Here is a 27,948-nt window from a genome sequence, read left to right on the forward strand (position 1 = left end):
TCCAGCATTACTGCTCACTCCAGTCAACCAGGGAGAGCAGCTGTGTGAACTCTGCCCCCAAACTAGAGGGAGTCCAGTCTCCAGTCGCCTTTACCATTTTCCTAACTTTACCCATTTGGAGAGATGATGCCCATAAGTTGGCCATAACCAAAGATAAAAATCATTTGATTTTCTGGAAAAGATTGTACAAAAGGAAAGAAGCCAAAGGTTAAATCCTGCCTTGAAATTGGGAAAGCGTTTGGTCATCCCCCTCCCCGCCCCTGCACCATCTAGGTTCTCAGCTGGTGAGACTCTCAGGAGCGCTGGGGTTGTGGGCCTTGGAGCCCTGCCACCTGTACTTTCTTCCATCCCTTACCCACCATTGGTCACTCCGGATGCCATGCACCTTCGTTTCCTTTCTGTAAGACCGAGGGGGCCAGGTGTGGTGGCTCACGTCTGTAATCCCAGCACTTTGGGAGACTGAGGCAGGCGAATTGCCTGAGGTCAGGAGTTCAAGACCAGCCTGGCCAACATGACGAAACCCCGTCTGTACTAAAAATGCAAAAATTAGCCGGGTATGGTGGTGCATGCCTGTAGTCCCAGCTACTTGGGAAGCTGAGGCAGGAGAATCGCTTGAACCCAGGAGACAGAGGTTTCAGTGAGCCAAGATCACGCTACTGCACTCCAGCCTGGGCAGCAGAGTGAGACTCCATCTCAAAAAAAAAAAAAAAAAAAAAAAAGGTGGAGGGGACCCACAGTTCCCCACTGTGATGAAGATGAAAAAAGCCTCCATCCATCCTCTCATTCAGCAAATCCACGCTGGGGTACTGCTCCATGCCAGCCCCTGGGCTGGTGCTGGGGAGCAGTGAGCAAGACCAAGTCCTGCCCTCACAGAGCTGGCCTTTTTCCTAATGAAGGGACACACACCAAGAGGAAGGAGAGAAAGTGTGGCTGGAGGGCTGCCTTCTGCGTGGGTAGAAGCGAGGCAGTGGTCAGACAGGGTCTCTCTTGGGGCAGGGGACACTCGAGCAGAGACCCAGTTGAGGTGGATGTTAGAAGCAACGCAGTCCAGGTGGAGACACAGCCAATGCAAGGGCCTTGAGGCAGTGGGTTCGTTTCCTGTGTTGATTTCCTGCCGTAACAAAGTGCCACAAACTGGGCCAGACGGGGTGACTCACGCCTGTAATCCCAGAACTTTGGGAGGCCAAGGCTGGAGGATCACTTGAGGTCAGGAGTTTGAGACCAGCCTGGCCAACATGGCAAAAACCCCTCTCTACTAAAAATACAAAAATTAGCCGGGCATGGTGGTGCGTGCCTGTAAGTCCCAGCTACTCAGGAGGCTGAGGCAGGACAATCCCTTGAACCCAGGAGGCAGAGGTTGCAGTGAGCCAAGATCGCGCCATTGCACTCCAGCTTGGGCAACAGAGCAAGATTCCGTCCAAAAAAAAAAGAAAGAAAAGAAAGGAGAGAGGGAGAGAGAGAGGAAGGAAGTTGGGAAGGGAGGGACGGGGGAGGGAAGGAAGGAAGGGAGGGAAGGAGGGAGGGAGGGAGGGAGGGAGGGAGGGAGGGAGGGAGGGGAGAGAGAGACAGGAACCACAAACCAGGTGGCTTAAAACACCAGAAATTTACTCTCTTATTGTTGTAGAGCCAGAAGACCCCTCCCTTGCCTTTTCCAGCTGCTGGTGGCCCCAGACTTCCCTGGGTTTTGGCTGCATCGCCATAACCCCGGGCTCAGTCTTCAAGTGGCCTTGTCCTCCCACTGTGTGCCTCCACTCTGTGTCTCTCCTAAGGACACTTGTCAATGGATTTAGGGCACACCCGGGTAATCCAGGATGACCCTGTCTCAAGATCTTTAATGTAATTACATCTGCAAGACCCTTTCTCCAAATAAGGTCCCACTAACAGGGGGCAGAGATTAGGACATGAACACATCTTTTGGGGGCTGCCTTCAACCCAGCACAGGCAGGAACAGGCTAGGTGTGTTTGAGGCCTGTGTGGCTGGAGCTCAGTGGGCCTCCCAGGAGCAGTGGGGAGGGATGAGGGTGGCAGGGCCAGGGACAGTCATATAGGGCTCAGAGGGCATGACAAGAAGTGCAAGGGCTCAGACACAACAGGACCTGTCACCGTAGCTGACATGCACTGTACATGTGCTATGTACCGGGCCCTGGGCATGACCCACCCTCCCAGGATCACTGTATTGTTTCCATTTTACAGATGAGGAAACTGAGGCCAGGTTGTGAGGTCATTTCTGCCAGTCACAGAGTTGGGGGTGAGGCCTGGCACCCAGGCTGTCACCACTAGCTGAGGCCCCCTCCCGACGGCTTGGGTCCCTTTCAGCCCTGGACCTTGAGGGAGGGGACCACAAATGCTGAGTCCTCCTCTCCACCCCAGGGGACCTGGGAAAAGCCAAGGGTTCTTTTGCAGAGCTTCCGGTTCCCCGGTTCCGCGGCAGGAGAGGGAATGCTGCACATGCGTGATTTCCAGGTTGGAAGGATACTTTGTAAACCTTTTCAATACAGCTCCCGCTAGGCTTAGGGCCCAGGGAGGTGTGTCTGCAGGGCCCCCGGACACATCTCTTTGAAATGCAAACATAAAGCTAGCACCCCTAGCTCCCTGCCTTCCTGGGAGCTTAGCCTAGGTCCCGGCTCCAAGCCCTAACTGCCAAGAGAAAGTTTTCATTTTCCTTTGGATACAGGCAACTCACTAGCACAGAATGGCCACACTGTTGACCAGGTGCACTCACGATGGATGAGAACATGCAGCAGGGCATCTTGAGATGGCATCTGCCTGACTAGATCAAAGGGTAGCTGACATGCACTGTGCAAAGGATGAGGTTTCCTTCTCGGCCTGTGATGCCCATTGCAGCTGAGCTCACCTTTGCCTTCTTTCCCCCATTGTGGAGAGGGCTCTCCAGGCTGGCAGGACCTCCAGTCTTCCCAGTACATGCAGGGATGGAGCGCCCAGGGTCCAGAGGTGGGAGGTGCTGAGCGGAGGCCATGGAACCCCGGGCCCGGGGTGAGGATCGGCATCCAGCTACCTGGAATGAGCTGGGCCTGTGGAGGTACCTGGGTAACTGACAACCCAGGAGGCTGGGGCTTCCGCTGGGACTGTGGCGACTGTCACATCCCACGCCACTTAAGGGGTTGCCGCTGCTTCTACAAATCCAGCTAGAAACAAGAAGATGGAAATTGGGAGGATGCTGGCCAGCAAACAAGAAGTGAGGAGCAGGGGCAGAGGACAGACAGGTCAGCCCTTGACTGAAGAAGGCCTCCCAGAGGAGGTAAAAGCCCATCTCCACCTCAGGAGAGCTAGCTGAGCTCCACTCCAGACCAGATTGTCAGGGAACTGGGCTTTGCCTGGCAAACATTCCCAAACTCCCAGGACAACAGGAGCATCTCAGAAGCTTCCAAACAGAAAGAACCAGCAATAGCAGAAACGGATCAGAGTGGACCAGCTTCCCTGTGCAACTCTGGCAGCCCGCAGATCCTCATCCCGGCCAAACACCACTCACCCAGCAGGGAAGGAAAGTAAGAATCCTTGTGACCAAGCAGGTTAGCTTCAAAATGCATTTTGAAACTTCTTTCCTTTCTTGCTTTCAGCCTTAACATACTTTGAAACTCCTTGTTTCCCTCCCTTTCCACCAGACACTCCCTTGCACTGCTCACTTACCTAATTTTGTGCTTGCTTAGTAGTGCCAGGGGGCTAATCTTGAGAAAAACCGAGCATGGAAATCCAGCTGTGAAATTCCAGGTGGTCAGTCTACAACCTGGCCATTGTAGAGATGATGCTAGCCCGTGCTCCCGGTGGACCATGACTCAAGATAGCCAAGGAAACAAGGCACACAGACCTTGTGCCCAGTGCCCCACCTGCATGTCTCCCATTCCAGGCTCCCTTTTACCCCTCTCACCCGCATAAAGCTTGAGATGGTTCCTTTGAGGCTTGAGCCTGGCCAGCCTGGCCATTCTCCCACCTGCTAGCACTCAAGTAAAAGCTGCTTTCAGCCAGAAGTGGTGGCTCACGCCTGTAATCACAGGACTTTGGGAGGCCAAGGTGGGTGGGTCACTTGAGGTCAGGAGTTTGAGGCCAGCCTATCCAACATGGCAAAACCCTGTCTCTACAAAAAATACAAAAATTAGCCAGGCATGGTAGCGCGTGCCTATAATCCCAGCTACTCAGGAGGCTGAGGAAGGAGAATTGCCTGAACCCAGGAGGCGGAGGTTGCAGTGAGCCAAGATTGTGCTACTGCACTCCAGCCTGGATGACAGAACAAGATTCTGAAAAAAAAAAAAAAAAAAAAAAAAAAAAAGCTGCTTTCACCACACTTTGCTTCTTGTATTCTGGTCTCCAAACAGCAAGCGGCCAGACTTGAGTCGGTTACATTCTGCAAACATCTGCTCACTGCAAAGTTGCAAGACCAAACAACCCCTGCAACAGAGCAGAGGCCTCAGAGAGGAAGAGGTGGTGGGCAGCCACCCTTGCAAAGTGTGCAGTTGAAATGAGTGACGACAGAGGAGCTGGCTGGGCTGTCTGTAAGTATCAAGTATAGATTCGTGGGTGTTACGCACAAAGAAAATTCCAGAGAACAAAGACCAGACCATGCAATAGTGACTGGGAAGGTTTATGCATCAACCTGGCCAGTCTACAGTACCCAGTTTTGGTCAAACACCAGTCTAGATGTGGCTGTGAGGGTGTTTTTAAATAAAATTAGCATCTAAATGAGAAGAGTGAGTACAGCAGATTGTTCTCCATGCTGTGGGTGGGCTTCATCCAATCAGTTGAAGGACTAAAGAGAAAATGACTGAGGTCACCCAAAGAGGAAGGAATTCTGCCTCCAACTCAAGCCTTTGGACTCAAACTAAACTCTTTCCTGAGTCTCCAGTGACTTGCCAACCTCTATGTCACGTGAGCTGATTCCTTAAAATCTCTCTCTCTCTCTCTCTACACACACACACACACACACACACACACACGCACACGCACACGATATGATATATATTATATACGTGGCATGGATAGAATGTGTATTTTTGGTGTGGTTTTTTGGATTTTTTTTTTTTTTTTTTTTTTTTTGAGACCGAGTCTTGCTCTGTCGCCCAGGCTCACCACCACACCTGGCCAATTTTTGTTATGTTTAGTAAAGACAGGGTTTCACCATGTTGACCAGGCTGGTCTCGAACTCCTAGCCTCAAGTGATCTGCCTGCCTCAGCCTCCCAAAGTGCTGGGATTACAGGCATGAGCCACAGTGCCTGGCTATAATATGTATCATGTATTCATCAGTATATATGTGTCATGTGTATATGTATGTTAGAGCTCTAATACAGTCATAATGCAGTAAGCACAAACACACAGCAACTAAATGCATAAAGAAAAATGACTAGACATGAAGGAAGACTTCAAGAAAATGCAATTACAATGGAATGTTCTAATATATTGTCATTAAATCAGACAGATACAGTCAACAAAAAAACAAGTAAAAATGTAAAGGAAATTGAATAGTACAATTGTCAACCAGATTTTAGAGATATATAGAAAAGCTGTTTCAGAGTCTGTAACATTTTTTACAATTATTTATGTATTCAGCCTCTGTTATCCATTGAATTGTGTCTGCCTCCCTCCTCCCCCTAAAAAAAAAATATATTACAGCCCAAACCCCCGGTACCTCAGAATGGAACCTTATTTGGGGATCTTCACAGAGGTAATCAAGTTAAAATGAGGTCATTAGGGTGGGCTGTAATCCAATATGACTGTGTCATTATAAAAAGAAGAAATGTGGACACAGCGCCTTCTATGCAGGGAGAAAGAGGGCTGTGTGAAGATGAAGGCAGAGATTGGGGAGAGGCTGCCACAAATCAAGGAACACCAAAGATGGCCAGCAAAGTCCTGGAAGCTAGGGAAAGACCTGGAATAGATTCTCCCTCACAGCCCCCAGGAGGAACCCTGCCCTGCCAACACCTCGATCTCTGACTTCTGGCCTCCAGAACTGAGAAACAGTCCATTTCTGCTGTTGAAGCCCCCTAGCTTAGGGAACTTTGTTATGGCATCCCTAGAGAACTCAAGCAGCCCCCAAACTACCTTAATTCGAAAAGGTGATATTTTAAGCAACACATCCTCAGATTATTATCCAATAGAACTAAAATACACAATAAAACATGATTGGCTGGGTGTGGTAGCTCATGCCTGTAATCCCAGCCCTTTGGGAGGCCGAGGAGGGTTGATCACTTGAGCTCAGGAATTCAAGACCAGAGGGCAACATGGCAAAACCCCATCTCTACAATAAATAACAAAAATCGGCAGGCTGTGGTGGCGCATGCCTGTAGTCCCAGCTACTTGGGAGGCTGAGGTGGAAAGATCCTTTGAGCCCGGGAGGCAGAAGTTGCAGTGAGCCCAGATCGCAACAGTGCACTCCAGCCTGGGTGACAATGAGACCCTGTCTCAAAAAAAAAAAAAAAAAAAAAACACCATGAAATCATAATTACTCAGAAATTAAGATAAACTGCACTATATAAGCATGAAATCAAGAAGGGAATGGAAAGCAAAATTACAGTCTATCCCTAAAGCAAAGCAAAGAAGAATGTTTAATAGCAAACCTATAGGACACGGTAAAATCTGCATTTAGCGATAATAAAGTGTCAAGGTTATTGACAGATACAATTTCAACACCAAATACATCACTGGCCATAATGTTTAGGGTACAGATTGAATACACACTTTAATTTGAAATACCCAAATCACTCAAAAGATACTAATACATCAAAGTTTTAAAAGATTCGGCTGGGCGCGGTGGCTCATGCCTGTAATCCCAGCACTTTGGGAGGCCAAGGTGGGTGGATCACCTGAGGTCAGGTCGAGACCAGCCTGGCTAACATGGCAAAACCCTGTCTCTACTAAAACTACAAAAATTAGCTGGGCATGGTGGCATGCACCTGTAATCCCAGCTACTCGAGAGGCTGAGGCAAGAGAATCGCTTGAACCCAGGAGGCAGAGGTTGCAGTGAGTCAAGATTGTGCCATTGCATTCCAGCCTGGGTGACCAGAGGAAAACTCCATCTCAGAAAAAAAAAAAAAAAAAGATTGGACACTTCTCTTTAAACATATAATTACCTTTAAAAACTATCTATCTGTAGCTTTGGAATACGAAAGTATGAAATTGTATTCACCCAGCCAATGCTATGCCCACATATACTGCTGCTCCCTATTGAAATAGGAATGTAGTCAGTGGGTGGTATTTGTAATTTTAAAAGTTCTACACATGGAAAACAATTTGGCTCTCCTAACAGGCATAGAAAGCAGCTCTCTTCCTCACCACGCAGAGATCTGCCAGGCTGATGGACAACTGGATACCCCCAGAGGATATATTTTGAATGACCTTATCCAGTGACCCATGGGTGTCATTTAACACATGAGGCTCCCTGGAGCAGGAACTGACATGCCTGCTTCCAGAGCTTTTCAGCCCTGAACGTGCACTCCAAAAGCATAAAAGTGGCACTAGCGCCATTGTAAGAGCTCCCTCATGTGTCAGCCAATGCAAATTCAGACCATCATATCCTTTTAGAAAACCTATGGAGAAACTGCGTTTCTCTTACAAGTTAGTTCCCATATCAAAAAGAATGCCACAGGGTGTGTCTGTAAAGTAAGAAACCCACACTCACTGCCAGCTGCCGTCACCTCAGTTTCTCATTCTTCCTCGGCATCTTCTTCATCGTCTTCCTCTTCAGCCTCCGGATACTCCTCTCCCCAGCCTCCCTCAGCCTGGTCTTCCATTTCTGCCTCTTCGGTGATGGGCCAGGTAAATGAAGCTCCTGAGTATCAATATCTGTACACTCTTGACTTTCTGAAATCTTAAAGAAATTATCAGAAACTGTATTAAATTTATTTTTGAAAAGTTTTCAAAACTTCATGAAACCTTAACTTTTCTATCATGGAAGATATTGCTGATATCAATAATAACACACCAATTTTACTCCAAAAACCCAAAAGATATACTGGATAAATTGTAAAGATTAAAAAAGAAGTCCATGCACAAAATATATACACAGACACACATATGCTGTCTTCCTCAGTATTTTGATTGAAATGCCGTGCTGTAAATGGATTCATGTCTATGCTACAACTTAAAATAATTTATGTTCAGCATGATACCAAGTATAAAAGGCAATTAAAGGACATGATTTTGATTCCAAAAAATAATCTACATTTAGAAGGAAATTGCAGCCTTTGAGTGCCTTAGTTGTTCAAGAAGGAAGATGGCAAAGGTTGGTTTTTATCTCAGGAAATTTTAAAAAAAGAATGAAAACTAAACCAAAAGAAAATAGCCAAATGGAATTAATAAAGAAAAAACTAATATGAATGAAGCAGAAAATTAAAAATGGAGGAAAACATGAGTCAAAATCTATTTTTTTATTTGAAAAAGACCAATGAAATGTATAAATCTCTTACAATCCTTGTTGAGTACCAAGAAAACTATACATGATGAGGAAATGAGAGAGGAGACATCACTACAGAGACTGAACAAATGAAAAGAATTATGTCAATCCACTTAAAACCCTAGAGGGAACTGACTATGAGGACTCCTAAACCACCAAGGTGTTTATGATTTTTTAAAAGCATCACCTAGTGAGATCCCACTTATGCCAAATCATAAGTGAATGTGTGGGAGTGTCATGTATGTGTCACAGGAGTGTGTGTGGTACAACTGTAAATGTGTGTGTGTGCATGTATAGATTGTGGGGGTGGGGGCATGTGATGTGTGGGGGGGTGTATGTGTATGTGGTGGGGGGAGTGGGGACTTGCATGTGTACCCCCAAAATTCATGTTAAAACTGAATAACCAAGGTGACAGTAGTAGGAGATGGGGCATTTAGAAGGTGAGTAGGTCACGAGGGCTGCACCACCATGAATGAGATTAGTGCCCTTACAGGAGACCCTGTGAGCCAGCTTGTCCTTTCCACAATTTGAGAAACCAGCCCTCGCCAGACTCTGAACCTGCTGGTGCCTTGATCAAGGCCTTCCCAGACTCCAGAACTGTGAGCAATAACTGTTTGTTGTTTATAAGCCACCCAGTCTAAAGTATTTTTGTTATAGCAGCCCATAGGGACTAAGACAAAATGCAAGTAACACTTCCCAGGTCCTTGTCCCAGCTGAATCCCTTAGAAGAGGTTGATGCTCAAGAGACATTAAATGGCAAATACAAGTCTAGAATGGATTGACAGTGTGTACAAGTGTGTGTGCGAGTGTCTGAGTGTATGTGCAAGTGTATGTACATGCGTGTGGTGTGTGCAACTGTGTGCAGGTGTGTGAGTGTGCTAGTGTGTGTGTGTGGGTGTACGAATGTGTGCAAGTATGTGTGCAGGTGTGTGCATGTGTGTGTGCACAAGTGTTTGGGGGGGTGTATGTGCTCAGGTGTGTGAGTGCTTGAGTGTGGTTGTGAGTGTATGGGTGTGTGGACAAGTGTGTGGGTGTGTGCAAGAGTGAGTGTGTGTGGGTGTGTGTGTGCACGCACGTGTGCACACGTGGTAATGTGTGTGTGCAAGTGTGCAGATGTATACGAGTGTGTTCACAGGTGTGTGCGAGTGTGTGCAGGTGTGTGCACACGTGTGTGCGCAGGTGTGTGCGTGTATGTATGTGTGAGGGTGTGTGTGCAAGTGTGTCTGCATGCGGGCAAGTGTGTGAGTGTGCACGTCTGTGAGTGGGAGGTGTGTTCACAAGCTGAGCTGCAGGAAAGCAGTGTCCCCACAATGCTGATACTGTTTCTGGAGGTCCCCTACATGAAACCTCTGCAGCTGACACTCATCAATGCTGCTTGAATTCTTTGCAACAGGCAGGGGGCGGATATCATTTACAAGAAATGCAGACATCCTGCTGTGTTCCCGTGGCACTCCCCAACCTTCTGCTGCGGCTTTCAATGTGCTCCTCACATTGTCTTCTGCACAAAGACAAGCTGGAAATGCTATGGCCTTTGATTTTAGTATTCATCCCTCTCCATAGTGAACTCCATTTTCAATAGGCTTATGTCACATGTCCCCCAGGCACACTTCTGTGATCACCACTGTCTCCCCACTGGCAGACACCCCTGGTGGCCTCATGTGGCTCATCAGTCAGTGACGCAGCTTGACGAGGGGCAGGCAGCTGGCCAGGGGCGAGCTGGAGCAGTGGAGTCGGTTCACTGTTGGCTCCGCAGCATCACCGTGAGTCCCATGAAAATGAGCTCGCACATTGGGAGCTCACTTCTCCCTGCTGAGTAGTATTCCGTGGTGTGGATGCACTGCGGCTTGTCCAACCACTCACCTGATGGACATTTGGGCTGTTTCCTGTTTGGGGCTATTATGAAAAAGCTGCTGTGAACATTGGAGTATGAGTCTTTGTATGGTTACATCAACCCCTTTGTCTTGAGTAAATATCTAGGAGTGGAATTGTTGGCTGATGTGGTAGGTGCATGTTTAACGTTTTCAGACACTGCCGAAGTGTCTTCCCAAGTGGCTGCCCCATTTTCCCTTCCCACCAGAAACGCACAGGTACCCCCGGTGCTCCACATCTCCTCCGTGTTAAACCAACACTTGGTGTGGTCAGTAGTTTTTGTTTTACCCATTCTAATAGATGTTAAACGTCCAGGAATTTTGAGAGCTAAACAAACAATATCATTATTAAAAGTTAAATTATGTAAACTGACAAATTATATGAAAAACAAAGGAGATACTCAAAACTCACATCTTCATGATTCGAGCATGCTTTACTGTTGCTGTGTGTTGACATCTGTCAGATGTGTGTGGTGGAAATCCTGGAATCTCTTCCCAAGGTCACCTTCAGTGACTTCATGTTGGTAGCTCAAGACTGGCCAAGTGGAAGTATTACACCACAGAGCTCGGCATGCCACGGCATGCCAGGGCTTGATGTATTACTGCTTTGTTGATTGCCTAGACTTTAGAAAGCGATGAGAAAAATGCTAACATTGCAGATTAAACTGAAGAACGCTGGGTCTGTGGTCATTACATTATAAATAGAAAACAAAAAGAAAAAGAAACATTTCTGGTATTTGAAAACTATCATCCAATTAAGCAAAGAAGTTGTTCATCTTAGCTGCTTCAAGTTTATCTTATTAAAATAAATGAAAACATCAGCCAACATATATGTGGGAACCACCCCTGTCCATCCGTTGCAATCAAGTACTGGATACAGATACAAGAACTCAGTAAAAGTCAATGGAGGTATTTTGTGAGTATCGATTGGCCATGTGGAATTTACAGTGAAGAGTATATTGTATATTTTGTTGCATTTTTTATATATTGTGGATTTTATTATTTGTAAATTGTGTGTTCATGTATATGTATGCATGTGCCTGTGTGTATATAGAGAAAGAGACAGGGGAGGAAGGGAGAGAGATCCATGCCTACATACATACGTGTACATTTCCTTTCCTGGAAAGCTGGTTGTTAACCATTTATAAGCACATTGCTGCTTTGAGGCAGCAGAGAGGCAGGTCACAGCCTGTCTGTGAAGCATGGTATGCAAGACGCCTGGCCTAGCCAATCCCAACATGGACTTGGGGAGGGCACCTGAGGCCAGGCCACCGTGAGGCCAGGGGAGCCCAGAGTGATGAGAGAGAGGCACCTCAGCTCAAGACAGGTGAGAGGGCCCAAAACCAGAGATCCCTCCACAGAGGCAGCAGCAGCCAAAATCAGGCTGTCATCTGCCTGCCTGTCCCATCCCGGGATTGAGACTCTTCTAGCATGCCCAATGAGAAGGGCCCCACCTGGTGTCACCTACCTAGCAAGTCAGTGGCAAGACTGGGCTTTTTCTCTTGTTTTTTGATCTGGAGGGGGGTCTCACTGTCGCCCAGGCTGGAGTGCAGTGGTGCCATCATGGCTCACTGCAGCCTCACCTTCCCAGGCTCAAGTGATCCACTGGCCCTCGACCTCCTGAGTAGCTGGGACTACAGATGTGTGCCTCCACTCCTAATTTTTCTTTTTAATTTTTGTAGAGATAGGTTCTTGCTATGTTGCCCAGGTCAGTCTCAAACTCCTGGGCTCAAGCAATCCGCCTGCCTTGGCCTCCCAAAGTGCTGGGATTATAGGCGTGAGCCACCGTGCCCAACAGGCCAGGGTTTTAAGGGTACCACCTGCTGGATTCGGCTGCACAGCTGGAGCCTGGCCAGTCAGATAAACAGAAGCAGGCCCTGTCTGGGCACCAGCAAATCTGGGAGCTCAGTGTCCCCTACTCCAGCTTCTGTACGGCCAGCCCAGGCCTTGTGACACTCTCCCAGGTGGATGCTCTCCTCGGGAAGCTTGGCTGTGACAAGATCTTCTGGTTACAAACCACATTCCCAAACTAGCCCCTGTGGGGCTTCCCCAGACTGTGCCCCTCCCCTTCCCCTTGGCCAGGCCCATGGCTCGCCCTCCCTCCACCAAAGCCCTCCACGCTCTGCTTCTGCCTGCCTTGCCATCACTCTCCTCTCTCTTGTTTGGCCCATTCTCCATGCAGCAACCTGATGTGGTTTGGACGTTCATCACCTCCAAGTCTCAGGTTGAAATGCAACCCCCAATGTTGGAGGTGGGGCCTTGGTGGGAGGCGTTTGGGTCATGGGGTTGGATCCCTTATGAATGGCTTGGTGCTGTCCTCACCTCCGGAAGGAGTTGAATTCTCACTGTGAGTTCACCTCCTCTGCCTCTCTCTTGCTCCCCCTTTGCCTTCTGCCATAAGTGGAAGCTTCCTGAGGCCCCACCAGTAACAGATGCCGGTGCTGCTGAGCCAAAACAAACCCGCTGTCTTTGTAAATGACCCCGCCTCAAGTATTTCTTCACAGCAACTCGCGAACGGCTCAGCACGTGGCCCAAGCAGCATATGGCAGAATCCTACACCAGACTTTGCCCCTCTCCTGCTCATGACCCTCCACGGTTCCCCGCTGCCCTCAGGGTCAGGCCCGGCCCGGGCCACAAGGAAGGTCTGAGGTGGTCACTGCCTGTGCTCTGGCCTCACCATCCTACCACCGTGCACGCTGCAGTGGCTCCAGTCATTCTGACCTACTTAGGGCTTCCCGGATTGTCCAGCTGGCTGGAGGCTCAGGCTTTGCTCGTGTGAGTCACTCTCAGGTGTGGCCACCCCACCCCTTCTTACCTGACCCGGCGTTGGTGACAGGTCTCTCCCCACCCATGAGGCCTCTCGCAAGACTGGGAGTGCCTCAGGGTGGGGCCCCTGAAGTAGGTTAGCAGGGAACCCAAAGTGCAGTGTGGTGGGCAGAAGCTGCCCTCCCACCGAGCGGCCTCCTGGCCCTAGGGGGACATGGGGTGCAAGATAGGCTCCCTTCCAGTGTCACCCTCACAGCACCAGCCACCCCACCTCTGCTCCATGCACCCTCAGAGCCCTCAGCATATATATGTGCATGCCCGCATGTGGGGGCACCTCCCTTTTCCCCAGCACCCTGTTTCTTAACACTTCACCCTGTTACCACTTCACAGAGCAGGGACAGACACTCCAGGTCCCACGGCGGGTGAGCACTGCAGCTGAGCTTTGTGCCCAGGCAGGTGGCCGGCTCTGTGGGCTTAAGTCCCTACTCATGGCTTCTTTGGGCCTCTGGGATGACAATGCAGCCCACAGCCGCACTCAGCCCACAGCCGCAACCCATCAGCCCTCACACCAACCCAAGAGCTTGACATCTCCCCACCCAGCCACCCGCGGACCTCACCGCGGGAAGAGGCCATAGGGAGGCAGCCCTGGAGGTCTTGTGCTGGCCCCTAGCATGGCTCACCGCCTGGCCCTGCTCAGCAGTGGGTCAAGGGAGTCCAGCCCCTAGTATCTGGCCAGTGAGTCAGAGGGTGAGTAGTTGGCAATGTTTATTGGGAAACAGCAAACTCTGCTGGGCATACAGGCTGGCTGGGAGAGCAAGGCCCTGGAAGCGGGGACTGGAGAGGAATCCAGGGCTCTGTGGCTGGTCAGGCAGCCAGGGAAGGCCTGGCAGGTGCATGGACCTGAGGCTGCCCAGATATGAGGAGCCGGGGTTGGTAGAGGCCGGCTGAACGGTGGAGACTGGCGCTGCCTGTGGCACAGGAGGTGGCCCTGGTGCTCAGGACTCCAGGCTGGGGTCATCGGGCGGCAAGTACATGGGCTCGATGTGGGCCCACCCGCGGGCCTGCTCATCTGCCCAGGCGAGCAGCTCTGCGGCGCGGTGCAGGAAGATCAGGAGCAGAGTGTGCACATCGCCCTCCGCTGAGTGGGCCGCGCTTGGCTCTGCCTGGAAGTAGCGGTGGAAGAGGCTGCCAAGGCTGTAACCCTGGCGGCCTCGGGCCCGGGTGCCGTGGCTGTGGGCGCGGTCGAGGCCCCGCAGGGCCGGCAGTGTGTCCAGGCAGACAGTGTCCCGAGGTAGGCGGGCACCCAGGCGCCGCAGCTCGGCACACAGCAGGGGGAAATCATAATCAAAGCCATTGTGGGCCACAAGGCAGATGGGCCCTGCCTGGCGGCTCAGGAACGCCTGTAGCATCCGCACCACGGCACCATCAAAGCCAGCCTTCCGGCACCGCGCCAGGCCCTCGCTGCTCAGGCCAGTGATCTCGCTGGCCTTGGCGGTGAAGGGGCGCTCTGGGCACATGCACAGCGTGAGCTTGTCCAGGACCCGGGGCAGTACTGGGGCACCAGATTCGTCGCGCTCCAGGTTCTCCAGGGAGGAGCGGTGGACAGCAAAGAGGGACAGTTCAGCAATCTCAGGATCCATGCTGGGGAGCCCAGTAGCTTCCAGGTCCAGGAAGACAAAGGTCTCAGCCCGGGGTGTCTCTGACATGGTGATGTTCCCACGGGGATAGCCAGGCCTCAAACTGCCCGAGCGAGAGGCACAAACTCTGAGGACTGGAGAGAGGGGTTCGCCCAGGCCCTGCTGTGTACCACCCTCCCCCTAGCCAAAGCTCTGACCCTTCTGGGGCTCACTTCCTGCCACCCCCAACCACAGCGCCTGTGACCTTTGGCTCTGGGAGCATCAGCCCCACTCCTGCCACCTACCGAACAGAAAAGGCAGGCCTCCAAGCGCTCTACTGCCTGCCTCCAGCCACAGTCCCCAGCAGGGATTGGGAGAGGCAGAGGCAGCTCAGGGACCACGCCTCGGCGGGGTCCAGCCCCTTCACCGGAATGCCTTGGCTGGGAACCTGGGGCATAGCATGCTGGGTCTCAAGCCCTGGAACCAGCTGCGGGAAAGCAGGCAAGCAGCCACCCAAAAGAGCCCATGCAGTGCGCTCAGCTCCCCCTGGGCTCGACCTCCCCGGCCTTGTCCCTGGCACACAGGTGCTGGCCCCGAGCTGGCCTCTGCCTGCTTGCCCCCAGGTTCCTGGGGCGACTGTCCTTGCCAACCCCACCGCACCAGCTTACCTGGGGCGGGCACTGACCGGCTTCCTGGGCTTCTGGGCACCTGTCGCCACATAGGCTGCTCCAGGCGGCCTTTAATCAGCGGCCGCGGCCCGCCCCCAGCTGCCTGTTGGCCAACAATGAGGCCTGGGGCCGCAGGACCTGCGCAGCCGGCTCGCTCTCCGCCCCCTCGCTAGCTCACAGCCACTGGGACACACGCCCTGTGTTTACAGATTAGGAAGCAGGCCCCGGGACGCACGCAGACTCCAGGAGCTCTTCACAGGCACAGGGAGGAAGCCAGAGCGGTGCAGAAGGCAGTAACCTCCACCCAGCCAGGCTGTGGCTGCCAGGCCTCACAGGCCTGGGGCCAATGCCTCCCCCATGCTGGGGCCAGTCACACAAAGGCAGCAGGTCCTCTCTGCCAGGCCTCAGTCTCCCGTCACTGGAGATCAGGTGCTGCTCATGGGGATGAAGCAAGCTCTGGAGTGTGAACAAGGTGCCCACACATGCCGTGCTCAGCCTCCAAAGGGGAATGGGGTGCTCCCCCAAAACCTAGGGATGGGGCAGCCTCGGGGCTGCCCACGCACCGCCCACCCCAGCTCACACAGCTTGCCGGCTCATTTCCCACTGCGAAGGGGAGATGCTGCTTTAAGGACGTCGCTTCATCATGTCTACTGTGCACCTAACAGCACTGCTGGGGAAGGGAGATGAGCCTGGCCTGGGAGCTGTGCAGCTGAGTTAATGCTTCCCCCACCAGAGACAAGCAATGTTAGGGGATGGGCCGGGAGCACCGGGACTACAGGAGGAGTGAAGCCCAGTCCTGCAGACCCCAGTCTCGGGGACCCACCCTGCCCACCCCACTCCAGGCAAAAGGCACCAGGTCCTTCCCGGTCCTGGGAGGAGTGGTGCCCTGAAGACCTCATTCTGGAGCAAACCCTCGGTGGTGGGTGCACTGCAGGGCCAGCCCCCTGCTGGGGGCACAGAGAGGTGACCAAGAGGAGTCCCTTGGCCTGTAAATCAGGTGGTGCACCTGGACCGTGGTGACCACAGGCCTGCCTGGCCTCCCACCTCTCACAGCGGTGGCTGGGGGATGCCTCAGGCGACTGGGATGGAGGGGTCTGGCACCTGGCTCCTTCTGGCCTCCTTGTCTTGTGTGCCCACGGGGTCCTTGGGGAAGCAAAGGAGATGGTACCAGGAGGGAGCAGGGTGGGGCGGGCAGCAGCAGGTGCAACAATGGCCCCAAAGAGGCAGAGGCCCCACTAGTTGTGCCTGTTCTAGTGCTCGCAGGGAGGGAGGCAGCTGTGACAGGCACACTGCTCAGGGAGATACTGGGTCACCCTGGGAAACCCAGACAGCATCTTCCTGGACAACCAGTCAGGCTGAATTCCCCAGCCCAGAGCTGAGTGCCCAGCCAGGGAGGAGCAGGAAACAGGTACCCCGCGTGGGATCCAGGAGCACTCAAGGAGGGCGGCTGAGGGGTACGTCTCACACAGGACCCTGAGGCCAGCCAGGGGAAGCAGCAGTCGGGTCTCTGCTTGCAAGTGGCTGGCAACAGCAGGAAGGAGTGAAGCCACAGGAAGAGGACACAGCCCGGGCCCGCCAAGACGACAGGAAGGCCTCGGCCAGCCTGCCCAGACCTGGGCCACCTGAGCAGCTCAGGATGGGGGGGAAGGAGAGAGACGTGGAGCTGCGGAAGCAGAAAGCAGGCTGGAGGAGGCTGCTTAGAAACCGAGGCTTTCTTTGTGTCCAAATCAAACCACCCATCTTGTCTCTCTGTCCCCAAAGGGGCCAAAGGTCCCTGCCTAGAGCACAACGTGGGGCTGCAACGGCTTCTGCTGCCACAATCATCCATCCTCGGCCAACTCGATCTTGGGAGAGGGCTTCCTGCCCCCACTATCCTGTGCTTTCGCGTGGGCCATCACTGAAGACTTTGTATTTCTCCATTAGTTCATTCATCTTGGTAGCTGCAGAGGAAAGAAACCAACAGGAAAGCGAGCCTGGCGCAAGAGGCGAGGTGCCTCCTGCCCGCCGCCCAAGGCACATGTCCTCAGCTGATCCTCCTTGAGCCCCAGCTACCACCAGCACGGCAGGGAAGGGACAGGCACTGCCGAACTGGGAGCTGCTCAAGCTCTGTGGGGGCCAGGCCAGCAGCTTGGGAGCCCTGGGCTGGGTCACACCAACCGCAGCACAGTTCCGAGACCCAGGCCAGGGTCTGCTGACCCAGCTGTGCCCCCGCCTACCTGCCCCCTGCCCCCAGAGTCCCAGGGGCAGCATATGGCACACAGTGAGGAGGCAGGGACTGTCCTGACTTCAGTGGCACATTCCGTATTAACCAGATGGATAACTGCACACACAACAAACCCAATCACAGACAGCCCCAAGGCCTTGGCTGCCCAGCCGGGTGGCGGGCGTGGTGACTACACCGCACCTTATCTGCCATAACCACATCTGCCTCTCAGTCACCAACCCTAGACCATGGCCATCATCCCCCTCCCCCAGCAGACAGAGGACGACAACACAGCCCCTCACCTGCCCTGCCTGTCCGCTCCCCATCCGTGGCCCCACTGTCAGCTATACTTTGCCTTTTACATGTTGAGGTCATTAGCATTGACATTAGGTGCTGTGAACCCTGAATTTGTCATCCTCTGCCCATCCCGAGGGTGACTCTGAAGCTCAAGAATCATGGGGTGTGCCTCGGGGTGACACTGAGCTGGGGAATGTGCTCAGCCCGCCCGGAATTGCCTCAGGACCCTCTCCACTAGCCATCAGCTTCCAGTGGCGTCCCAGCTAAGGGGCTTCCTGCCGCAATGCGCACTGCTCTAGACTGTTTTCCTAGGCTCCAGACTGTGTCCCTCGTGTGGCATCTGCCCTTATCAAATCGTCTAGACCTCCATCCCAGCCTTCCTGCTCTGCCCTCACTCTTGGTGCAGAGCTTGGCAGGGTCCAGAGCCCAAGGCCGGGTGTGCAGGGCCCTCAGTGCTTGTAAGGCATCCTGGCTGCTCCTGAGGCCACAGGTTGTCTCTCCCGAAGCTTTGGCCCCAGCCCTTGGCCCCTGTACTCCAGATGACAGGAGGTGGGTCCCACCCGCCCTGTGCTCAGCACCTGCACTCACCTGGCTTGTTCTGTGTGCCCGCCTCCTCCGGAGCCCTGCCCTCCATCTCCCCTGCCCCCTTTCCTGGAGACCCTGTGCCTGGCTGGGGCCTGCACGACGCTGATCTTTGTGCTGGTTTTTCTGCCTCTTCTCTCTTCTTAGAGATCCCAGCCTCATTTCGTTTCTAGTCTCCTTGTGGCTGGGTTTTCACAGCTGTCCAGGCACGTCTGGAAGTCGCACTAAGTGTATTCAACAGTGTCGGAAAGTCCTTTGGGTCAGATTTCCTGCTCATCCAGGGCTTTTTTTTTTTTTTTTTTTTTTTTTTTGAGGCGGAGTCTCGCTCTGTCGCCCAGGCTGGAGTGCAGTGGCCGGATCTCAGCTCACTGCAAGCTCTGCCTCCCGGGTTCCCGCCATTCTCCTGCCTCAGCCTCCCGCGTAGCTGGGACTACAGGCGCCGCCACCACGCCCGGCTAATTTTTTGTATTTTTAGTAGAGACGGGGTTTCACTGTGTTAGCCAGGATGGTCTCGATCTCCTGACCTCGTGATCCGCCCGTCTCGGCCTCCCAAAGTGCTGGGATTACAGGCTTGAGCCACCGCGCCCGGCCATCCAGGGCTTTCTTCTCTCCTGCATGGGGCTGCTTTTCGAGCCGCCGCGGCTGGGGAGAGGATCTGGGTAGCTGCCGCTCCCCCGGTCCGCTGTGGTGGAGCCATGGCCTGTGGGGTATCTCTCCGGAGGACAGTTTGGAGGAGTTCCACAGAGGTGAGGCAGGGGTCAGCTCTTGCCCCCTGGACCCTCAGAGGCTGCGAAAAGGTAGGCTTCACCCGGGCTGCCGCCAGCCACATCAGCCACATCAGCCACATCAAGAGCCAAGCTAGGAGCCGCTCAGGCTCTGTGGGGGCCAGGCCAGCGGCTTGGGAGCTGGTTTGCTTATTCATTTCCATCATTTTCTTCACAGAAGAACAGGCTAGGGTCTCGCCGGGGGCCACTACCCCATGCAGGTGGCCCTCTCCAGACCTGCTTCACCTGTGCCCTCTGCTTCCATCTGCTCGCCACTGCCCCATCCCCGGCACCCCGCTGCCCCTTGGGCTGTCCTCTCGGCTGCCGCCTTCCTCGCCCGCTGAGCCCGTCACCACTTCCAGGGTCGGTGGCATCTCTCCATTGTTGGTACCCTCAACTCTCTTGCCCCATTCTTGCACTGACAGTATTGCTTCGGTTTCCAAATACATTGATGTTTTCATGGCAGTGAGGTTTCAGGAAGCCTGGGGGGCGACTCCTGGTGGGTGATGCTGACTCACAGTGCCAAGGCCCTCCCAACTCACAACAGGCCACGCCCCCCGGCAAGAGCCCAGAAGTCACACCGGCTGCTCCTCACTTCATAGGTGGTGCCACACCTCCAACAGAGCCTGGCTGCGGGCATGCAGATTGCTGGGACGGGAAACAGCACAGAAACACAGGCCTTCCACAATGGGAGGAGGGCCACTGAGACCAGGGCCCTCAAGGGGTCAGATGGGAAACGGGACAAGTAAAGAACCGTCCCGAGTGGCCTTTGGCGTGGATTTGATGCCGACCCTTTCTCTGGTGTGTCCAGACACTGAGAATTCATCTCAAACCAAATCAGGATGCTGAACTGATGAGAGCTGAGTTGAGAACCCCAAGAGAGGCCAATGCCCGCCCTGGGCCTGCTCCCCTGGCGTCTCTCCAGACCCCCGAAGTGGATGGGGCTCGAGGGTGAACAGACACTTCCCTGTACACAACGCACTGCCCAGTTCACACAGCCTGGACGCAAAGGGTGCCCTTCTGGTAAGAACAGACACTACACTTGATCTTAGCCAAGAAGCGATAAAGGGCTTTTCTGAAAGGCAAGACCTGCCACCAGTCCTATGGTGCCACAGTCACAGGTGAGATGGCACACTGTTAAGAATACCAATTATCATTATAAGAATGATGGCATAGATTATAAGCAGTTTACTAACAGCAATTATAAAAACTGGGGAGAGAGTCATAGTGACAGTGGTGATTAGGATAAACGCTATAATAAATTTTAAAGTGGAGGGTTCTGTTGCAGTTCAGTCGGCAAGAAGAGACTCCTCAGGGCCTGGTATACACGGGGCAGATATGTGCCAAGGCCAAGAGCAGTGAGAAGCCTGGCTCTCCAAGGAGACAGCTGGCTGGAGGGCTCATTCAAAGACAGTCTCCAAAACGAGGGCTCAGAGGCTATGGACTTTAAACCACTACTTGGGGGTGCAACAGTGGAAAACATTTACAGCAAATGCTTTAGCTGCTGCTGCCTGAGGCAGTGCATAATAGCCGGGGCAAACAAGAGACTAAACAAGAAGCTCAGAAGGAGGGCCTGAAGAATCAGAGGTCCACAAAGGCTCTGCAAAGCTCTGGCACAGTCCTGGGAATCTGAAAGACCATGTGTGTGTGCCGGGCTGTGAAAATCCCAGAGAGAGAGACCTGAGAAAGCCCTGAGCTCTCACCTCTGGCTGACCTTGAGGTTCTGAGCAAGACGTGAAGGAGAAACAGCTGTCAACTGCCTGGCTGAGTGTTGTTGAAAAACATGAATGACACATCTACAAAGCTCAAAAAGCTCCCAATGTAATAAATTCACAGTGATTCACACGAAGACACATTATAATCAAAGTGTCCAAAGCCAGGGACCAACAGAATTTTGAAAAGAAAGTGAAGAGACTCATCATATACCAGCTGGCTTTACATCAGAAGCTTTGGCAGCCAGAGGACACTGAAATGACACATTCAAAGTACAAAAGAATTCTATATTCAGCAAAACTATCCTTCAAAGATGAAGGAGAAATGAAGACATTCCCAGATAAAAAATGAGGGAGTTCATCACTAGTGAGCCTTCCCTACAGGAAATACTAAAGGTAGGCCTCCAGGCTGACATGAAAGGACACTAGACAGTAACACAAATTCACATGAGGAAATAAAGAACTCCAATAAAGGTAACAACATTGATAAATATGAAAATGTGCACAAATGTACACATTTAATACAGCTTCATTCTAATGAGCAAAGTTTTTGTATACAATTGAAATTAGTTTGGTAATATACTGTTTTCAGTTAGGATGCTAAATGCAATTCTAAGGGTAACCGCTTAAAAATAACTTTCAAAAAAAGTGTTAAAGAAACAACAAGGGAATTAAAATGGTATACCCAAAAATACCTAACACTAACATATTTTGCTTTAATAGGAAAAAGTTTTTGTATACTACTGAAATTAATTTGGTACTAGACTGTTTTCAGTTAGGATGCTAACTGTAATTCTAAAGGCAACCACTTAAAAAATAACTTTAAAAAACACAGTTAAAGAGGCTGGGCGCGGTGGCTCATGCCTATAATCCCAGTACTTTGGGAGGCCAACACAGATGGATCACCTGAGGTCAGCAGTTTGAGACCAGCCTGGCCAACATGGCAAAACCCCATCTCTACTTAAAAATACAAAAATTAGTCAGGCGTGGTGGTGGGTGCCTGTAATCCCAGCTACTCGGGAGGCTGAGGCGGAATCACTTCAACCCAGGAGGTGGAGGTTGCAGTAAGCTGAGATTGCACCACTGCACTCCAGCCTGGGTGACTGAGTGAGACTCCATCTCCAAAAAAAAAAGAAAGAAAAAGAAAAAGAAAAATATGTTCACACAAAGACTTACAATGTACATAGCCAAAAAGTAGAAACCCACGTCTACAAACTACAACAAAATGTAGTATATCCAGACAATCAAATATTATTCAACCATAAAAAGGAATGAACTACGTGGATAACCTTTACAAAACTTTATGCTCAGTGAAAGACACCAGACACAAAGGCCACGCATTGTTATTCCATTTATAGGAAATGTCCAGCACAGGCAAACCCATAGAGACAGACAGCATTTCTATGGCAGTGGTTGCCAGGAGTTGAGGCTAGGGAGGGATGGGGATTGGCTGCTAATCATGTGGGGTTTCTTCTGGGGGTGATAAAAATGTTCTGGACTCAGATGGTGATGAGAGGATGGTTACACAACTCTGTGAATATCCTAAAGACCATGAAATTGTACACTTTTAAAAGGGCAGATTTTATGTTATATGAATTTGAATTCAGTAGATCTGTTATTTAAAAAATAAATTAGAAGAGGTAGAAAACTGGCTTTACCTTCTTTCTTTGAGTTTATTTTGCTGTTTATTTTATTTTCTAGCCCCCTGAAATGTGGTATTAGTGCAGGGATAGCAAAAAAAAAAAAAAAAAAAGGAATGAACAGAACAGAGGAGAACCCAGAAACCCACACATAACGTATGGATACTTAATAATTCACAAGAGTGATGGTATTGTAGATCAATGAGAGAAAGAGTGATTTCCAGTCAATGGTGCTGCAACAAATGTGTATCCATATAGGATACAAGGAAACTAGACCCCCACACCTCACTCCATATGCAAAAATCAACTCTGGGAAGATGGCCCTCATTATAAGCATTTTCCCATTTTCCTTAACTTTTTTTTTTTTTTTTTTTTAAAGACAGGGTTTGTCACCCAGGCTGGAGCACAGTGGCGTGATCTCGGCTCACTGCAACTTCCCTCCCGTGGGCTCAAGTGACCCTCCCACCTCAGCCTCCCACATAGCTGAGACTGCAGGTGCATGCCACCATGCCCAGCTAGTTTCTGTAATTTAGTAGAAACGCAGTTTTGCCATGTTGCCCAGGCTGATCTCAAACTCCTAGGCTCAAAGTGGTCCATCCTCCTCCGCTTCCCAAAGTGCTGGGATTACAGGCATGAGCCACCACGCCTGGCCCAAGTAACATTTTTAATTGCCAAATACTATTCCATTCAGGCATTTGCTATCATTTGCTTCACATTTTCTATTACTGGGTTACCTCAATTTTCTAAGATGAGTGTTTTCACTTGATAATCCACTGAAAGCATTTTTTCAAGTGAAGGAAAACATGCATTAGAAAATGAAAAACAAAAGAAGGGGCCGGTCCCCAAATGCTCCTCCAGGGTTAGTGGAGCACAGAAAAGGGAGCCCACGCATGGGGCAGCCCCAGGCAGAGGACCAGGAGGGTGGCCACATACCTAGACTCATGACGGAGCTGCTGCCGCCCCAGCAGATCTGCTCGCCTTGCTGCTTCTTCACCGTCTCCACGGTTTTCGCAGAGGTGTCAGCAACTGCCACGACCACTTGCAGCAGCTGGCGGGGAGGGAGGGAGCAAGCCAGCAACCGGGCACTAAATGCCACTAGTCTCACCTAGCGATGGCATCTCCTGCTTCCCACCCCCGTTCACAACGATCAGGTGGCACTCACCCAAAAGACAGTCAAGGGTAAGGGCCAGAACTCCCAGCGGGAAAGTCACCAATCAGAGTTCTCAGACCTGAGTCCCCTCTTCCTGACCCAGCGGGGATGCCACACTATCATGTCACTCTAGCAACCCTCGATGCCTAGGGACATGCCAGCCAGCACTGCATGTCCTCCCAGCCCCAGCAACTGGCAAGGTGGGAAAATAAATGTCCCAAGAAAAATGGACAGGAGAGGCCTTTGGCCTCACCATCCCTGATCGAGGAGTCTCACAGGACCAGCCAGTTACAGGTTGGAAGGCTTGGAGCCTCTCGGTTAAAAAAACAAAATAAACATCACGGAATCCTTGAGCCAAGGGCAGAGTTGCGCATATAACAACTGTAGTCATCATAACTAAAGCCGGCCTTTTAGGTTGGCCTCTGGGGATCTCACATGTGGAACAACAAAACAAGCAAACATTGATGAGCCTGCTTCCTCCCGTCCTGTCTGAGCAGTCTCATGGGCAGACAGGCAGGCGCTGAGATGGGCAGGTCCACAGACCAGAAGTAGCACCTGCCCCAGCCCACTGAGGGGCCCAGAGCCCTGCCACGCCACTGGCCCACAGGGAGCCCAGCCCAGCTCAGCCCCTCCCAGCCCCTGGTCCCGCCCTGTGGTCCCTTGTCAGGGACTACTGAGGCCCCTGAGCCCAAGCAGGATAAGCTCTGAGTGAACAGGGGAGGGGGCAGTTAGAGGGGAGGGAAGGGGACCCTTACTTGGCTGTAGGAAGTCAGATTCTGGTGCGTGGCCTGGATGATGGGGCCGCACGGGTGAAGGTCAGGGCCTGGGCGCTGGCAGCACTCGCCCAGCTCATCGTCATAGACTTGGAGGAAAGCCAAGATTAGCTGGTGGAAGTCGGAGGTGACCAGACGCAGCTTCTGGTCTAGGGTGCTCAGGTCGGCTGCGCCCGCAGCGGCCCCTTGCTTGTGTTGTGCAAAGTACTGCAAAGCCAGAGGCAGAGTCCCTCGAGGCTGCCCTGCCTGCCAGCCAGGCTGCCACCAGCCCTCACCTCAGACACTGCACAATCAGGGCGAGGAAGAAAGCTTCCAGAAACAGGGAGACAGGGAAGCTGTACCGAGCAACTCAAGCCAGGGCAAGACCTTCTGGCTCCCAGCCTCAGCCCCGTCACTCACTCTCCCGTGGGCCCCAGTCTCCTCCACAATCAAACAGAGGCCAGGTCAAGGGCTGCCAGGAGGACCACGTGCGGCAAGGCACATGGCAATGTGCTCAGGCATGGGCACCGCCCAATACCTGAGGCTGATCCCTTCCCCCAGCCACGGCACCCACCTCTCACCTCCCCATGGACTGAGCACCACAGTATTCTAGAACATGTCAGGCCCAGTGCACAAGCAACCTCACTTAAGCCTCACATGCTGAAGGAGGTCACAAAGCAGGGCCTTGCCTCCAAGCTCCCCCTCCCAGGAGCTAGCACCCTTACCTCCGTTCTAAGCGCATGCAACTTGGCGGCGCTCTCCTGCAGCTGCCTGGCCAGCTCCGCCAGCTTCTCCTCCTCCTCGGACTTGGCAGAGGCACTGGCCCTGCAGGAAGAGAAAGGGGACACCTGCAACTCACCACTGCCAGGGTTGTCTGCAGTAACAGAACCAAGCAGCCTGGGGCTGGGATAGCAGGGCCAGGGTGCTGCTGCCAAGGCCTCCAGGAGCACATACCACTGCCAGTCATCACTCTGCTTGTTGAGGAGGGACTGCATGTCCAGGGGCCATGGGTCGCACTCTGGATTCAGGAGCATCTGCAGGTGGGGGCTGGAGAAGAGCTCCCCCAGCAAGGCCTTGTTCTTCTCCCTGGTGTCCTCGAAGTGCTCCATCAGGCTGCAAAGGCAGCCCCCAGGGCCACACCGTCACAGGCCAGAGCACTGGCCCAGCAGGCCCTCAGCCCCACAGGGAAGGCCCCAGAGGCACATCGGGGCTAGGCACAGAGGCCAGGACCAGCCCCACCGCGCGGAATCCTGCCCCACCTGTCTGCCCTGGCTCCTCCATTTTTGTCCGCCTACCCACCCACCCATGGGGCACCCTAGGTGCTCACCCTCCTCTGTGCCTGGCCCGTCTGCTCTGAGTCCCACATCCCACCTTCACTCACCCCCAGGGCCTTGGGCAGCAGCCAGCACCCTTGGGACACAGACGCCCCTTGCCCGTACGCTGCCTGGCCCGACTGGCCAGCCAGATTCCCAAGGGGGGTGTCCCACCTCAGCCAGGATCAGAAGGGGAGTGACACCCCAGCCCCTAAAAGCTCTAGAACTAGGACCAAGAGAAGCCCGTGAATACTGCCCACCTGGGCCATCCACACCTTTACCTCGAGCAACTGGAGCACCCAACGGTCAGGTTCCGGATGGCATCAAGCAACTGGTCCATGAAATGCAGCTGCTTCTGGGCGCAGGCACAGCCCTGGGCACGGAGGGCCACAGGCATTCAGTGGCTCCCCCTAAGCCAGGCCAATACCAGCTGTCCCCAGTGCCCCTGCCCCCACATGCCACCCCTGCCAGGAGCCAGTGGAAAGGAGGGGTCTGGTCCATCAACGACTCTGTGCCTGCCCGGCAATGTCTGGGACTAGCGAGTGCTCCCTGCCTTGGGCTGTAATGATGCTGGGACCACATGCCGGAATGGGCTAAGCACTGCGGAAACCTATGAGAGCGTGTGTCTGTCGTGCAGCTGACAGCATGGCTTGCTGGGTGGGCGGGCAGCACACAGCAGGGTCTGCTGTGACAGAACACAGCCCACAGGGACACCTCCAGGACAAGGCCTGTTCTCCTCCAAAGATTGCCGTCCCCGCTGGGAACAGATGAAGCTGACAGGATGGGGCTGAGCGGTGGCCTGCTTTCCAGCCAGGGGACTGGCGTTCCAGGCCGGAAGGCCCAGGTTCCAGGAGCAGCAGCTCCTGAGGGGCTGACTTAGTGCCCCACTCGCCGGAAAGGTGAGTGAGATGCCCATGGGAGCCACCCGGCCAGGAGCTCAAGGCTTCCAGAAGCACAGCTTTCTCCTCCTTCCAGAAAAGGGAAGAGGTTCGCTGAGGACTTCCAGGACCTGAGAGGCTATGCCTGCTCCAGAAAGCCCCCATCCAGACCCACTTCTTGAGCTCTGAACTTCCTAACCACGTCAAAAGGGTCAACTCCATGGGGTATGAAATGCCACCGGGAGTGCCTCAGCCCTTTTACTGTGGCCTGTGCCTTCAGTGCCAACTTGTCATGCAAATGCTCCTTGGGGGGCTTGGTGAAGCTGCCAGAGCGGCTGGCTGAGCCAGTCCGTTCTGGTGCATTCCTCAGAACAGTGTATGGCAGGCGGGGGCAATGATAAGGTAAAATTGGCAACACTGTCAATAGCATAGAGACTGGGCATCACCATGACATCCAACTGAGGCAGATTCAGGAGCACAGGTGCGAGAAGCTCAGGGCACCCAGGACAGGGGTGATAGCACTGGGAGGGCTCACTGCCTGCATAGTGGTGCTGGCCACAATCATGTGCTCCAAGGTGATCTGGGGGCAGCGGGCTGCCACGTCCCCACAGCACTGACCTGGCCTATCTAGATGCTACACAGCAATGGAATCATACACAACCAAGCATGAGGCTGGCGAGGATCACGTGTGTCCTAGTGCAGATCAACAGTTGATTTCCTTTTTATTGCTAGTTAGTTTATACATTCACTAGTTGATGGACATCTGGGCTCTTTCCACTTTCGGGCCATTAAGAATAACACTTCTATGGACGCTCAGGTATAGGATTTTGTGTGCATGTGTATTTTCACTTCTCCTGGGTGGACAGCTGGGACTGGAACTGCTGGGCCACGGGGTAACTGTGTTGCCATCTTTCAGGAACTGACAGACTTTTCCGCAGCAGCTGCACCACTTTATATTCCTATAGCAATGCAGGAGGGTTCCAATCTCTCCTCATCCTGGTCAGCACTGGGATTTTCCTTTTATTTCTTAAGCAACAGGGTCTTGCTCTGTTGCTCAGGCTGGAGTGCAATGGCACCATCATAGCTCACTGAAGCCTTGAACTCCTAGGCTCTCCGTGATCCTCCCGCCTCAGCTTCCCAAGTAGCTGGGACTACAGGGGTGTGCCATCACACCTAGCTAATTTTTTACTTTCTGTAGAGACGGGGTCTTACGATGTTGTCCGGGCTGGTCTTAAACTCCTGAGCTCAAGTGATCCTCCTGCCTCGGCCTCCCAAAGTGCTGGGATTACAGGCATGAGCCACCAGGCCCGGCCTCCTTTCCTTTTTTGATTCTAGCC

At 52.7% G+C, this 27,948-nt stretch overlaps 3 protein-coding genes and 1 long non-coding RNA gene across 6 annotated transcripts in view; 1 reads left to right on the plus strand and 3 right to left on the minus strand.

Moving 5' to 3' along the window:
* The window catches only part of CETN2 (centrin 2), a 628,428-nt gene that overhangs the window by 564,722 nt on the left and 35,758 nt on the right, over positions 1-27,948 (minus strand). The gene's annotated exons all lie outside the window — the stretch shown is intronic.
* Positions 1-27,948, plus strand: part of LOC126945446 (uncharacterized) — a 430,470-nt gene that overhangs the window by 354,374 nt on the left and 48,148 nt on the right. The window lies entirely within an intron of this gene.
* Positions 13,740-16,923, minus strand: TREX2 (three prime repair exonuclease 2). Of its 2 annotated transcripts, none has more exons than XM_050775384.1 (2): positions 14,958-15,312; positions 13,740-14,776 (listed from the first exon to the last, which is right to left on the minus strand). In XM_050775384.1, exon 2 carries the CDS (start codon positions 14,740-14,742, stop codon positions 14,032-14,034), a length of 711 nt encoding a protein of 236 aa, XP_050631341.1. In that variant the 5' UTR covers positions 14,743-14,776; positions 14,958-15,312; the 3' UTR covers positions 13,740-14,031. The 2 variants fall into 2 exon arrangements, with proteins under 2 accessions (XP_050631341.1, XP_050631342.1); XM_050775385.1 differs by lacking the exon at positions 14,958-15,312 and adding an exon at positions 15,321-16,923 and having other exon boundaries at positions 13,768-14,776.
* The window catches only part of HAUS7 (HAUS augmin like complex subunit 7), a 143,080-nt gene continuing 132,149 nt past the window's right edge, over positions 17,018-27,948 (minus strand). Inside the window, exons 6-11 of the mRNA XM_050775357.1 lie at positions 26,015-26,106; positions 25,375-25,533; positions 25,146-25,245; positions 24,424-24,648; positions 23,452-23,566; positions 17,018-17,260 (exon numbers count right to left, since the gene is read on the minus strand). Of these exons, the coding sequence (XP_050631314.1) occupies positions 17,190-17,260; positions 23,452-23,566; positions 24,424-24,648; positions 25,146-25,245; positions 25,375-25,533; positions 26,015-26,106 (762 nt within the window). The 3' untranslated portion in view covers positions 17,018-17,189. The remainder of the gene's footprint in view (positions 17,261-23,451; positions 23,567-24,423; positions 24,649-25,145; positions 25,246-25,374; positions 25,534-26,014; positions 26,107-27,948) is intronic.

Source organism: Macaca thibetana, chromosome X (genome assembly GCF_024542745.1).
Source record: "Macaca thibetana thibetana isolate TM-01 chromosome X, ASM2454274v1, whole genome shotgun sequence".
NCBI lineage: Eukaryota > Metazoa > Chordata > Mammalia > Primates > Cercopithecidae > Macaca > Macaca thibetana.